This window comes from Lepus europaeus, chromosome 2 (assembly GCF_033115175.1).
Source record: "Lepus europaeus isolate LE1 chromosome 2, mLepTim1.pri, whole genome shotgun sequence".
Taxonomy (NCBI): Eukaryota; Metazoa; Chordata; class Mammalia; order Lagomorpha; family Leporidae; genus Lepus; species Lepus europaeus.
This window is the reverse complement of record NC_084828.1, coordinates 353,506-366,998: the sequence shown is the minus strand read 5'-3', so window position 1 is coordinate 366,998 and position 13,493 is coordinate 353,506. Positions and strand designations below refer to the sequence as shown.

The window sequence follows — 13,493 nt, the reverse complement described above, 5'->3', positions numbered from 1 at the left end:
TTCCAGATCTCCCACATAGGTGCAGGGGCCCAAGGACTTGGGCCATCTTCAACTGCTTTCCCAGGCCATAGTAGAGAGCTGAATTGGAAGTGGAGCAGCTGGGACTTGAACTGGCGCCCATATGGGATTCCAGCACTGCAGGTGGTGGCTTTTCTTGCCACACCACAGCACCAGTTCCAAAAATTATTTTTTTTTAAACATTGATTTAATAAATATAAATCTCATAGGTACAACCTAAAGAATATAGCGGTTCTGAGGCCGGCAACGTGGTGCAGTAGGATAATCCTCTGCTTGCAGCGCTGGGATCCTATATGGGCTTCAGTTCTATTCCTGGCTGCTCCTCTTCCAATCCAGCTCTCTGCTATGGCCTGGGAAAGCAGTAGAAGATGTCCCAAGTGCTTGGGCCCCTGCACCTGCATTGGAGACCCAGAAGAAGCTCCTGGCTTTGAATCGGCGCAGCTCTAGCCATTGCAACCATTTAGGGAGTGAACCAATGGAAGGAAGACCTTTCTGTCTCTCCCTCTCACTGTCTGTAACTCTACCTCTCAAATAAATAAATAAAATCTTTAAAAAAAAATAGCAGGTCTTCCCCCCCATACCCACCCTCCCACTTCCACTCCCATCCCACCTCCTACTCCCTCTCCTATCCCATTCTTCACTAAGATTCATTTTTAATTATCTTTATTTATATTTACAGAAGATCAACTTAGTATATACTAAGTAAAGATTTCAACAGATTGCACCCACACAGACACACAAAGTATAAAGTACTGCTTGAGAACAAGTTTTACCGTTAATTCTCATAGTACAACTCATTAAGGACAAAGGTCCCACATGGGGAGCATGTGAACAGTGACTCCTGTTGTTGATTTTCTTTCTTTTTTTTTTTTTTTTGACAGGCAGAGTGGATAGTGAGAGAGACAGAGAGAAAGGTCTTCCTTTTTGCCGTTGGTTCACCCTCCAATGGCCGCTGCAGCCGGCACATTGTGCTGATCCGAAGCCAGGAGCCAGGTGCTTCTCCTGGTCTCCCATGCGGGTGCAGGGCCCAAGCACTTGGGCCATCCTCCACTGCCTTCCCGGGCCATAGCAGAGAGCTGGCTTGGAAGAGGGGCAACTGGGATAGAATCCGGCGCCCCAACCAGGACTAGAACCCCGTGTGCCGGTGCCGCAAGGCGGAGGATTAGCCTGTTAAGCCACGGCTGGCACTCTTATTTATGACGTCAGTAATCACCCAAAGCTCTTATCATGAGCTGCCAAGGCTATGGAAGCCTCTTGAGTCCACAAACTCTGACATTATTTAGACAGGGCCATAATCAAAGTAGAAGTTCTCTCCTCCCTTCAGAGAAAGGTACCTCCTTCTTTGATGGCCCCTTCTTTCTACTGGGATCTCACTCACAGAGATCTCTCATGTAGGTCATTTTTTGCCACAGTGTCTTGTCTTTCCATGCCTGAAATGCTCTCATGGGCTTTTTAGCCAGATCCGAATGCCTTGAGAGCTGATTCTAAAGTCAGAGTGCTGTATAGGGCATTTGTCATTCTATGAGTCTGCTGTGTATCCTGCTTCCCATGTTGGATCGTTCTCTCCTTTTTAATTCTATCTTTTATTATTAGCAGACACTTGGTCTTATTTATGTGATCCCTTTGACACTTATTCCTATCTTATGATCGGTTATGAACTTAAACTGATCACTTTAACTAGTAAGATGGCATTTTTCACCTGCCAACTTAATGGGATTTAGAGTCCCATGGCAAATTTTTAGCTTTACCCACAGGGGTATGTCCGAGGGAACATGTGCCAAAGTGTGCATCTTTTCCCTCTCTTATTCCCACTCTTTTTTTTTTTTTTTTTTTTTTTGCCAGGCAGAGTTAGACAGTGAGAGAGAGACCAAGAGAAAGGTCTTCCTTCCATTGGTTCACTCCCCTAACGGCCGCTACGGCCTGCGCTGCGCTGATCCTAAGCCAGGAGCCAGGTACGGAATTCTTCCCGGTCTCTCATGCGGGTGCAGGGACCCAAGCACTTGGGCCATCCTCCACTGCCCTCCTAGGCCACAGCAGAGAGCTGGAGTGGAAGAGGAGCGCCCCAACCGGGACTAGAACCCGGGGTGCCGGCACCACAGGCAGAGAATTAGCCAAGTGAGCCATTGTGCCAGCCCCTGCTCTTATTTTTAACAGGGATCAATTTTCAGTTGGATTTAAACTCCTAAGGATAATTCTGTGTTAAGTAAAGAGTTCAACCAACGGTAATACTAAAAAGAATAAAATAGTAAGCTGTTCCTCGACAGTCAGGACAAGGGCTGATCAAGTCATTGCTTCTCATAGTCAGTTTCACTTCTACAGGTTTCCTTTTAGGTGCTCAGTTAGTTGTCACAGATCAGGGAGAACATATGATATTTGTCCCTTTGGGACTGGCTTATTTCACTCAATATGATATTTTCCAGATTCCTCCATTTTGTTGCAAATGGCCAGATTTTTTTTTTAACTGCTATGTAGTATTCCATAGAGTACCTGTCCCATAATTTTTTTATCCAGTCTTTGGTTGATGGGCATTTAGGTTGATTCCATGTCTTAGCTATTGTGAATTGAGCTGCAATAAATATGGAGGTGCAGATGGTTCTTTTATTTGCCGATTTCATTTTAAAAAAAACTCTTCTGAATTTTTCAAGTAAAGTTCAGAGTCAGCTCATCTGTTTCCATAAAAAGTCCTTTGGGATATTGGTTAGCATTGCACTGGCTCCGTAGTCCAGTGTGAAGACAACTGATATTACAATTGTGGAAACTTCCATTTCATGACTGGAATATTTCCCATTTTTAAGGCCTCCTTCAGTTTCTCTCAGTATCGTTTCTGTACTTTTGAATACAGAAATGTTGAGCATCTTTCATTAGATTTATTCCTGTTGTAAATGGTATAACTGGAAAGACAGAAGGAGATCTTCTGTCCACTAGTTCACTCCCCTAATGGCCACAACAACCAGGTATGGACCAAGCTGAAACCAGGAACCAGGAACGCCGTCTGTATCTTCCACATGGGTGGGCAGGAACCCAAGTCCTTGGGCAATCTTCTGTTAGTGCATTGGCAGGGAGCTGGATCAGAAGTGGAGCAGCCAGTACTTAAACCTGGGTCTCCGATATGGGATGCCAGCATTGCAGGCAGCAGTTTAACCCACTGTGCTACAACACGGGCCCAGTAGGTTTTTAGAAATAGAAATCATAGCATGTATCTTTCAGACCACAGAGGAATAAAACCAGAAGTCAACAACAAGAACAATAATAGAAAATTCACAAAACATGGAAATTGAAGATACCCCTGAATGATGAATGAATCACTGAAGAAATTAAAAAGGAAATAAAAGTCGAAATTTAGTTTAATTGTATTTAAAGTGAGTTGTGAGCCCTTATTTGGAGGGCCTGGCTATTCAACCTGCAATCTCTTATGTCCCAGGAACTGGGGAGACTGAGGATGTTTGTGTGTGTGGTGTTTTTTTTTTTTTTTTTTTTTTTTTTATTTGACAGAGTTAGACAGTGAGAGAGAGACAGAGAGAAAGGTCTTCCTTCACCCCCCAAACAGCCACCGCGGCCGGCGCACCGCGCTGATCCAAAGCCAGGAGCCAGGTGCCTCCTCCCTGTCTGCCATGTGGGTACAGGGGCCCAAACACGTGGGCCATCCTCCACTGCCTTCCCGGGCCACAGCAGAGAGCTAGACTGGAAGAGGAGCAACTGGGACTAGAACCCGGTGCCCTTTGGGATGCAGTGCTGCAGGTGGAGGATTAACCAAGTGAGCCACGGCGCCGGCCCCGAGACTGAAGATGTTTGTGTCACTTCTTTTAAAAACTGCATAGGATGGATGTTGAGCAGTTTCCGTGTGCTGTTGGGGGTGGACTCAGTTACCTGATCTTTCTGTCCTGTTTGCACTCTTACCTCTCTCCAGCGGCCCAGACACCTTCAATCTCTGGTGCTGTCTTTCTCCGTGGGGCTCTCCTTTGCAGAGCACCAGCCAGGGCTGTTCCCCACACAGGGCAGGCAGTCACAGTAGATGCAAGGCTACAGCAGCTGCAGCTCTCTCAAGTAAGCTGTGGAGACGAGCTGTGGCCCATTTCACAGGCTTGTCACGCTGAAAGGGCCGTGTGCTGCCTCCATAAATGGTTTGATTTAGGGATGTGGAGTAGTGAGAGGGCACTCATAACGCAGTGCTAGTCACTTCTGGAAAATGACACGTGCACGTATCTGCAGACTCACATGACCAGATTCCTACTCTTTCTGTCTGCTTTTCTTTATTCTGAATTTTCTGTAAGAAAATGCCATTTGTTTTTCTATTGTGAACAAGAAACTTGCACCTTGTTTTTGAGAGAAAGCTCTGATGTTCATCACAGCATTGTGCAGCACAGTTATGCGGTGGAAACCCCTGGTTTAATGCTGTATTATGGAGTGTTGTGATTGTTGCCTTAAAATGTTAACTACTAGTTTCTTAAATTTTACATTTTTTTTTAATTTTAGGCAAACTTTGGAGTCGGAGTTTAAAACTAGCTTATACTCTACTTAATAAGCTGACTAGTAAGAATGAACCACTCCTTAAACCTGGAGACAGAGTAAGTAACAAGAATGTAACTTTATTGGAATGAACAAAATCAGAGGCTTTAAAAATCTGTCACTGAAATCAGTGTTCTATCAGTTGGGTAGAAATATAGCGTTAACATAAGGGATTTAAGGTCAACAATGAAAAAATATGGAAAAAGCGTGAGATGTGGGAGAGAATGAGCAGTCATTGTCATCCATTGATTCTTCACTTCTCTTTTCTTGTACTTCATATATATTGACATTAAGAAATGTTAAATTTCTGAAGATTAAATTTTGAGTTAACACTGATTTCACTTTAAATTATGTGGTTTGTTATTCGTCTGCTTCCCATCCCTTGTGGCCAGGCAACTGCCTCTTAGTTGTCTACCAAAATAGAACCCAAAGGGAATGAGAGGCTCTTCTCTTGTCCTGTGCTGCCCTTCATGCTGCATAGGACTATTTAAATTAACCCAAATCAAATAAAATCTAAGACTTAGTTCCTCAGCTGCATGAGCCATACTTTGAGGGCTCAGTGGCTCAGGGGCTAACAGCTACTGGAGTATTTCTGCCGCCGTGGGAGGTTCTGTTGAATGGTTGTGCTCCCGGCAAGCTGAGGGCACTGGAAGGTCCGGCATGGGAAACTGGAGGATATGGTAAAAGCCAGTGTACTTCCCAGTGGAGCCTCTAATGAAAAATTGCCAGTGTTAGGTCACCAACAAGGAAACTTCCAGGTGATAGGAAATCCCAGGGAACTCTGTGGTGCCTCACTCTTTGATATGAACTGAGGACATTCAAAGAGGGGCGCTCCAGTATGAAAGAAAACAACCTAAAGACACATGAGAGGGAGGAGAAGGAAGGGCAGAGGAAATACACATGGAGGAAAGCTAGATACAGAAAGCAAATTGTCTAACAGTAGTGTTTGTATCCCTGAACAGCTGGGAGTGTTATTCCATAAAGCAAGAGAAGGGAGTTAGCAGGAAGGACCAAATTAGGAAGAAAAGCAGAAAAACAGTAAACTTGGTCAGGAAAGTCCAAGGTCTGACTGCTAACGGGAGTCCAAAAAGAGATAATGAGAACAGTGAAAACAAAAGCACTGCTGTTTGCCAGACCATCTGCAGTGCTGCCCCAGGCTAAGGAAACAGTAAAGAGCTTGAAACTTTCACAGGAAAAGTAGGGAGTGTGCTGTGCTTCGGGTCTTCGCAGTACCGAACCTGGAAGAGAAGGCGTGGTGCTTCCGGAGATGATTTCTTAAAAAAGGTTTCTTTGAAAGGCAGAATGACAGAGAGAGAGACAGAGAGAGAGAGAGACAATATCTTCCATCTGCTACTTCACTACCCAAATGACTACAACAACCAGGTCTGGGCCAGTGGGAAGCCAGGAACCAGGCACTCCATCTTGGTCTCCCACTTGGGTGGCAAGGGCCCAGGTATTTGGGCCATCATGTGCTGCTTTCTTCGGCCACATTAGGATGGAACTGGGTCAGAAGTGCAGTAGCCAGGACTTGAACCTACACTCCAGTATAAAATGCCAGCATCACAAGTAGCAACTTAACCACTGTGCCACAACGCTAGCCCTGAGATTATGATTTTTAACCTGCAGTTCTGTTTCCAGAGATAGAACAAATAGGAGAATGACATAACCAGTTCTAAACTTGCAGGACCCGAAAGTCTGACTCATAAGCCCTGTTTTGGCGAATTCCTAGAGGATGTGTTTGAGCAGAGGACGTGTGAGCAGAGTCCAAATGGGAGCCACGTGAAGGGTCCAGGATGACACTGGCCACAGCCAGGGAGCAGCCCAGACAAGACCAGCAGGGCTGAAGCAGCCCAGGAATGGGATAGAATGGTCAGCACCAGGGATAACCTGCAGGGGTGGGAGCCTGTGTTCAGCCAAAGGCCATTTGGATATTCACATCATTCATGGGCCATAAAAATTAATAAGCTTAAAAAATAATCTTACTATAGATTTATTGAATTCTGAATCTTGCCTGTAACGGTTGCCTTGGCAGGCCCAGACCAAATGATTTTATGGACATTATATGGCCAGCAGGCGGGATGTTCCTCACTCCTGAGGAGGTTCACATTACTAGGTTGTTTTTTTTTTTTTTTTAGATTTATTTTTATTTATTTGAAAGGCAGAGCTGCAGAGAGTTACAGAGAGAAACAGAGAAAGAGAGGTCTCCCATCTGCTGGTTCACTCCCCAAATGGCTGCAGTGGCCAGAGCTGAACCAATTGGAAGCCAGGAGCCAGGAGCTTCCTCTGGGTCTCCCACGTGGGTACAGGGGCCCAAAGACTTGGACCATCCTCTGCTGCCTTCCCAGGCGCAGTAGCATGGAGCTTGATTGGAAGTGGAGCAGCTGTTGAAGGCTCGAACCTACTGTGCTGCAGTGCTAGCCCCTCATCATTTAAATACCATTCTGCCTTATTGCATATGGTGTCAAGCACAGTTATAATTTATGGAACTTTTATTCTATACATAGCTTTTAATTCAACCAGATACTATTAACAATGGAATTTGGGATGATGGAGGGAAGGAAAGGGGGAAGCATGCAAGGCAGTTCGGTATTTACCCACAGTAACAGCAAGCAGAACAGACACCTAACTGTAAAAGTAAAAACCATGGCAGTGGAAACATTATTCTAAAAAAAAATGGGAGTAAATAATAAAAGAAAGGTCTGAAATATTTTTAAAGTGGTTGCTTTGAAGGGGGAGCATGGGACTCTTATTCCTTTTAGTACTTTTGTCATTTTAAAATCTTTTAAAAGTAATTTTGATAAATGAAAATGTAAAGCCACTAATGTAGAGCTTGTATTTGACACAGAGCACTGTGACCAGGTGGGAATGAAGGGCTCCCAGAGGGGCTCAGGATGGGAGTGTCTTGGCTGACATCTGCCCACCACACTTCCTGCCAGTGCACTGAAGCCTTGATTAGAGACTTCAGTTGAAACCTTGGTGTCAAGATTTTTTTCTCTTGGAAGCTGTTATATTAGATATAATTTGATTCCCTGTTCATTTTCCCTATTGGTAATGGTGTTTTCTCACCTGGGCTAATTGATAGGTGATGGTCAGCATTTTTGGGAACTGGGTATGGATGCTGCAGCCAGACTCTTGCTGGGCTGCCTTTAAATCTAGAAATGTAAAATAATTTTTTGCTGAATGTGGAGTAAAATCTCATCTTTTTTTTTTTTTTAAAGATTTATTTATTTATTTGAAACAGTTACAGAGAGAGAGAGAGAGGAGAGGCAGAGAGAGAGAGACACAGAGAGAGACAGACAGAGAGAGAAGAGAAAGAGGTCTTCCATCCTCTGGTTCACTCTCCAGTTGGCCACAACGGCCAGAGCTGCGCTGATCTGAAGCCAGGAGCCAGGAGCTTCTCCCACATGGGTGCCGGGGCCCAAGTACTTGAGCCATCTTCTACTGCTTTTCCAGGCCATAGCAGAGAGCTGGATCAGAAGAAGAGCAGCTGAGACTTAAACCGGTACCCATATGGGATGTCGGCTCTATAGGTTGTGGCTTTATCTGCTATGCCACAGTGCTGGCCCCAAAATCTCATCTTAAAGACATAGCTAAGTTTACATGAATAAGGAAATATAAGGGCAAAGCATTAATTCCAAAATTAAATTTTCTGAACTAAATTTGGAAACTCATAAGGGAATCTAAAATGTTAGTTCCATCTAATCAGCAGAAATTCTAATAGTTGAGAAGATTCAATTATCCCCACATCGATTTCATGATTTCTCTTTGCTGTTGTAGGTGGCACTTGTGTTTCCAAATAGTGACCCCGTGATGTTCATGGTTGCATTTTACGGCTGTCTCCTGGCAGAGCTGGTTCCTGTGCCCATAGAAGTGCCGTTAACAAGAAAGGTAGTAAAACAGTGCAGGCCCTGGGACTCCTGGTGTCTCCTGCCTCTGGGCCTGTAGGATGTATGTGGGCCCGCAGCCAGGGGCTGTTTGGAAGAGAGCAGCTTGATGGCAGGAAGGCCAGGACGTGGGAGGGAAGCGAGGAGCACCTTGTGCACAGACGCTGTTCTCTCCTGCTGGGGAAGGACTAGAGCAGCTGGAGCTGTCCGACCACCCAGCTGATTTCCCAGCAGAAACTGTGGGCAGTTCTCCTCTTACAATTGGCAAGTTAAAAACTTTTTTGTTAAACTTTTCATCAAAGCCATATGCTTATTGGTGATTTTCATTTCTTAGGGATCACTATATCATTACAGTGGTATATTTATAGTATACTTCTCTACAATTAACAAGCTGGAACTTCTCTTGATTTTTATCATTTATTTATTTATTTGGAAGGCAGAGCTACAGGGAGGCAGAGGCATAGAGAGAGAGAGCGGTCTTCCATTTGCTTGTTCACTCCCCAAATGGCCAAAATGGCTCGAGCTTTGCCCATCCGAAGCCAGGAGCCAGGAGCTTCTTCTGTGTCTCCAACATGGCTGCAGGGGCCCAAGCACTTGGGCTGTCTTCCACTGCTTTCCTAGGAAATAGCAGGGAGCTGGATTGGAAGTTGAACAGCTGGGTCTCGAACTGGCATCCATATGGGATGCTGGCACTGCAGGTGGCAACTTAGTCGTTATGCCACAGTGTGCTCTCCCCCCCAACCGGCTGATAAGTAATTAGTGTGGGCAACTTGCCGCTCTAGGTAGCTATAACATTTTAGATATAAATATCAGCAATCTGATAAATGAAAAAAATATCATTTCAGGAGTAGGCCCAGCACCCAGCATGCATTTTAGGAAATTAGGGTTTTCTATCGTCTTTCCCAGAGTTCAGGCAGTTGTTAGTGTGAGCGTTACCAGTAACATATATTCACAGATCCCAGAAGTAAATTTGCAGGTACAACCAGTAAGCCTCAAAGGATGATGTATGATGAGCAAGTATTTGAATACAGAGATTCTTGGGACAAAAGCTAGAGATTTGTCAGATATGAAGACAATAATAAAACTTTGCTGAGGGACATATGTTAAAGACTTGACTGAAAGGAAGTAGATATTGAATTTATAAATTTCAAACATGAATAAATTTCAAACATGATTTAATAGAAATTGTAATGACATTGAATTTAGAGTTTTTAAAAATGCTTCTAAATGTCTTTTGTAAGAATAAACTTTGAGATATTAGCTCATTACTCAGAACTTTATATTTCATCGCAAAAACAAGCCAGAATATCTTTTAAATTTAAAAATGGTTTATTTTCATGAACTATTTCATGAAAATATAATGTGGGCCCATAAAACAGAATTGAATTGTGCTAGACGTTTTATTAAAGGTGAAGCAAAGAGTGCATTCCCTGGGCCTGGCTGGCGTGCCAGCCCCTGTGAGTGCCCCACGTCTGCCACCGTTGCTCTGTTTTCTGCAGGATGCAGGCAGCCAGCAGGTTGGGTTTCTGCTGGGCAGCTGTGGGGTCACCCTGGCCCTGACTACAGATGCTTGTCAGAAAGGCCTGCCCAAGGCACAGACTGGAGAGGTGGCAGCTTTCAAAGGTGAGCCCTCCCTGAGAGAGGAGACTTGGTAATCTGATTGTGGTCTTTGTTAGATCGTGCCCATCAGGCATACATTCCAGAAATGAAGCATTATAGAGGCTGAAGGGTCATTAGAAAAATGATGCCTTGCTGAATCTTGGTTCCAGATTGCATTCAGTTCATGCAGTCCAGTATGATAGCCATTGGCCAGAGGTATCTGTTTAAAATTATTTATTATAATTAATTTATTAGGTAATTAATTGAGAGGCAGAGATCTCTCCTCTGCTAGTTCACTCCCCAAATCCCTGCAAGCCAGGAGCCCGGAACTCCATCCAGGTCTCCCACCAGGGTGGCAGGTACTCAATTACTTGAGTCATCACTGATGTCTCCTAGGGTCTGCAAAGCAGGAAACTGGAGTTGGAAACTGGTGCTGGAAATCAAACTGAGATATTCCCATATGGGGTGCAGTCAGCTTAACCACTAGGCTGAATGCTACCCCAGTTATATCTATTTAAATTTAATAAATTGGGAGTAAAGCTGAGTTTCTCGGCTGTTTCCCTGACTACTTGCTGTACTTGGAAGCAGGCTCTGACTGTAGAGACAAAGGTCCTCTGACTGCCGGTGGTGCCGGGTCCCCTGTCTGCCGTCACAGGTTGGCCCCCCCTTGCCTGGCTGGTGATTGATGGGAAGCATCTGGTCAAGCCCCCCAAGGACTGGCATCCTGTGGCCCTGGATGCAGGGACTGGGACTGCCTACATCGAGGTAATTATCACCCCTAACTCAGGGCACCCCAAAACATACCCTCCACTAGGGCTTTATTTTTCATAAGAACATAGCTTGTTACTCTTAACATTTCAGGCTACGTTTTATCTCTGCCTTAGAACTGTCACAAGCCACGGAACCTTACTCAGGTTATGACAGCCCTCATCTGAGCTTTGTTCTCCTCTAGCACTTGTGGCGGAGCCACATGTACCAGTGCCCTTGGGCACCTGGAGCCAGGGCTCAGGCGTACTTGGGATGGTTAGTGAAGAACACCACCACCACACCTGCTGCTTTTGGATTCCATTGTACTCTGTGTGTCTGCCCTGGCCTCTGGAAATACCACATAATGTTTCTGTTTTCCCCTTGAAATCTTTCAGTATAAGACCAGCAAAGAAGGAAGCACCGTGGGGATCACAGTGTCCCATGCATCCCTGCTGGCACATTGTCGGGCCCTGACCCAGGCCTGTGGATACTCAGAAGGTAAGGTTTTTCAGCATGGCAAGTGCTGGCGCTTCCTGCCTCACACAGGTGCCTGGTGTACCTGACCATGCCTGACCATACCCCAGAAATCATCACTACACGTGTCCTGTCCCTCCTGGTACTGCCTCTGCCCTTTAATCCAGACCACACCAGCTATGGAGGTTCTCTGGGGTCTCTGGCTGTGCTGGACTCGGGACACACAGGGGTCTCAGCAGAGCCTGGGCAGCCCCTCACAGGGTTGCGTTCAGTAAATGCACTTGCGCTGATTTTATAGCACATGAACTTTATATACCCCCAGTTCATTCAAACATGCATTAGCTAGGTGCACAGGCCAGCTCCCGTGGCTGGTTCAGTCTGTGGCATACTGAACGGTATATTCTGTGTTGAAAAAGTGAAGGAGACTCTTATTAGAACACGTTTTTCTGCTGCTATTTTCTATGGCTATGGTTTTTGCCTAAAGTGTCATACATTAAGTATACAAGTGGTTTCTTTGTGGTTATAGATTATTTCTTGGCAAAGTATGAGTAGCAGCCGGTGCCGCGGCTCACTAGGCTAATCCTCCGCCTTACGGTGCCGGCACACCGGGTTCTAGTCCCGGTCAGGGCGCTGGTTCTGTCCCGGCTGCCCCTCTTCCAGGCCAGCTCTCTGCTGTGGCCAGGGAGTGCAGTGGAGGATGGCCCAAGTGCTTGGGCCCTGCACCCCATGGGAGACCGGGAGAAGCACCTGGCTCCTGCCATCGGATCAGCGCGGTGAGCCGGCCGCAGCGCGCCTACCACGGCGGCCATTGGAGGGTGAACCAACGGCAAAGGAAGACCTTTCTCTCTCTCTCTCTATCCACTCTGCCTGTCAAAAAAAAAAAAAAAAGTATGAGTAGCCCCCGAATTACTGTTAAATATCAGATATTTAACTTAGAAAAGTTTTTTTCAAATGTTATTCATTTTTTTGAGAGACAGAGACTGAGAGTGCCCATCCATATTGTTTTAAATTAATATTGTTTTTAAATGATAGATTATATATATAATATATGTGGGGGAAAAGTACAATATGAGAAATCACTTTTAAAACTACTGAATTTGAAGGTAAGTTGAGTGGTATGTTGGCTGCTAAAGTGCGAGTGTCTAAAAGCAAGGTGTTGCTTGAGTTCTGTAGCTGACAAAGGATGGTCACAGTTCAGAGTGCAGCAGTATTTCCTGGCACACACATCAAGCCTCAGCTCTTCTGGTTTTCTCTGTGAGTGCATCTGGGGTGGCTGGGACCATTAGTGAGGAACCAGGTCAGCTGAAAACCCTGGACTCTGTCCTCTGTGCTGTGTGTGGTGCGATCCAGAGGATGTGGCCAGGGCTTTGCTGATTACCCTGGGGACCCTCATCCACCCAGCCCTAAAACCTGACAGCTGTGTGCCTCTGGATGAGATGGATGGGGGACAGGAGCATCTTTCTGAAGCGGTGTGGAGCTGCCTACTCTCAGAGAAGGAGGCTGCAGGACCTCGGCCTCCAGCAGTGAGAATTCGGGGGCTGGTATGAGCTGAGAGATGGAGAATATCTGTGACCATGCCCCACCCAGCCTCTTGATTCTGAAAAGAATGCATCCACTCAACACATAAATGAAATATGAGACAGCATGTTCTCTAGCTTCTTACGTATGTGATACTCCTGTGCTCGATTAGTGATCAGCACATATATTGATCTAAAACTGTCTGACCTACTTCTGTGTTTTTCCAGTAATCTGGGTGTGTCATTAATTAGTTGGCATGTGGTGTTTAGTGTTGATGATGTGCCTATCTCAGGATTTTGCTGGAAAGCGCACAGGGCTTCGGGAGCTGTGGAGTGGCTCACCCTTCTTTGTCCACTTTCAGCAGAGACATTGACCAATGTGCTGGATTTCAAAAGGGATGCTGGGCTGTGGCACGGAGTGCTGACGGTGAGTGTGGTCTGCTGCCGTGAGGTGACCCGGCCTGTCCCTGTGATGCTGCTGTGACAGTATAGGTTTGGGGCTGCTTTTTGTGGCACAGTGTGGCATGGCTCAGCTCTGTTCCTTTCTCACAGAGCGTCATGAACAGGATGCACGTGGTCAGCATCCCGTACGCACTCATGAAGGTCAACCCACTCTCCTGGATTCAGAAAGTGTGCTCCTATAAAGGTACTCAATGCCCCCTCACTGACTCATCCTTCTTTAAAGAAATCTCTTTGAGCTGATCTGCAGTCATTAAGAAAAAATAAAGCTGATGTGTGGAGTAGCAGA

The 13,493-nt window shown here is 45.6% G+C and overlaps 1 protein-coding gene across 2 annotated transcripts in view; it reads left to right on the top strand.

The window, feature by feature from the left end:
• The window catches only part of DIP2A (disco interacting protein 2 homolog A), a 126,627-nt gene that overhangs the window by 79,380 nt on the left and 33,754 nt on the right, over positions 1-13,493 (top strand). For both annotated transcript variants that reach the window (XM_062204133.1, XM_062204124.1), the window contains 7 exons: positions 4,492-4,583; positions 8,302-8,412; positions 9,908-10,031; positions 10,663-10,772; positions 11,150-11,252; positions 13,108-13,172; positions 13,298-13,391. In XM_062204133.1, the coding sequence (XP_062060117.1) occupies positions 4,492-4,583; positions 8,302-8,412; positions 9,908-10,031; positions 10,663-10,772; positions 11,150-11,252; positions 13,108-13,172; positions 13,298-13,391 (699 nt within the window). The remainder of the gene's footprint in view (positions 1-4,491; positions 4,584-8,301; positions 8,413-9,907; positions 10,032-10,662; positions 10,773-11,149; positions 11,253-13,107; positions 13,173-13,297; positions 13,392-13,493) is intronic.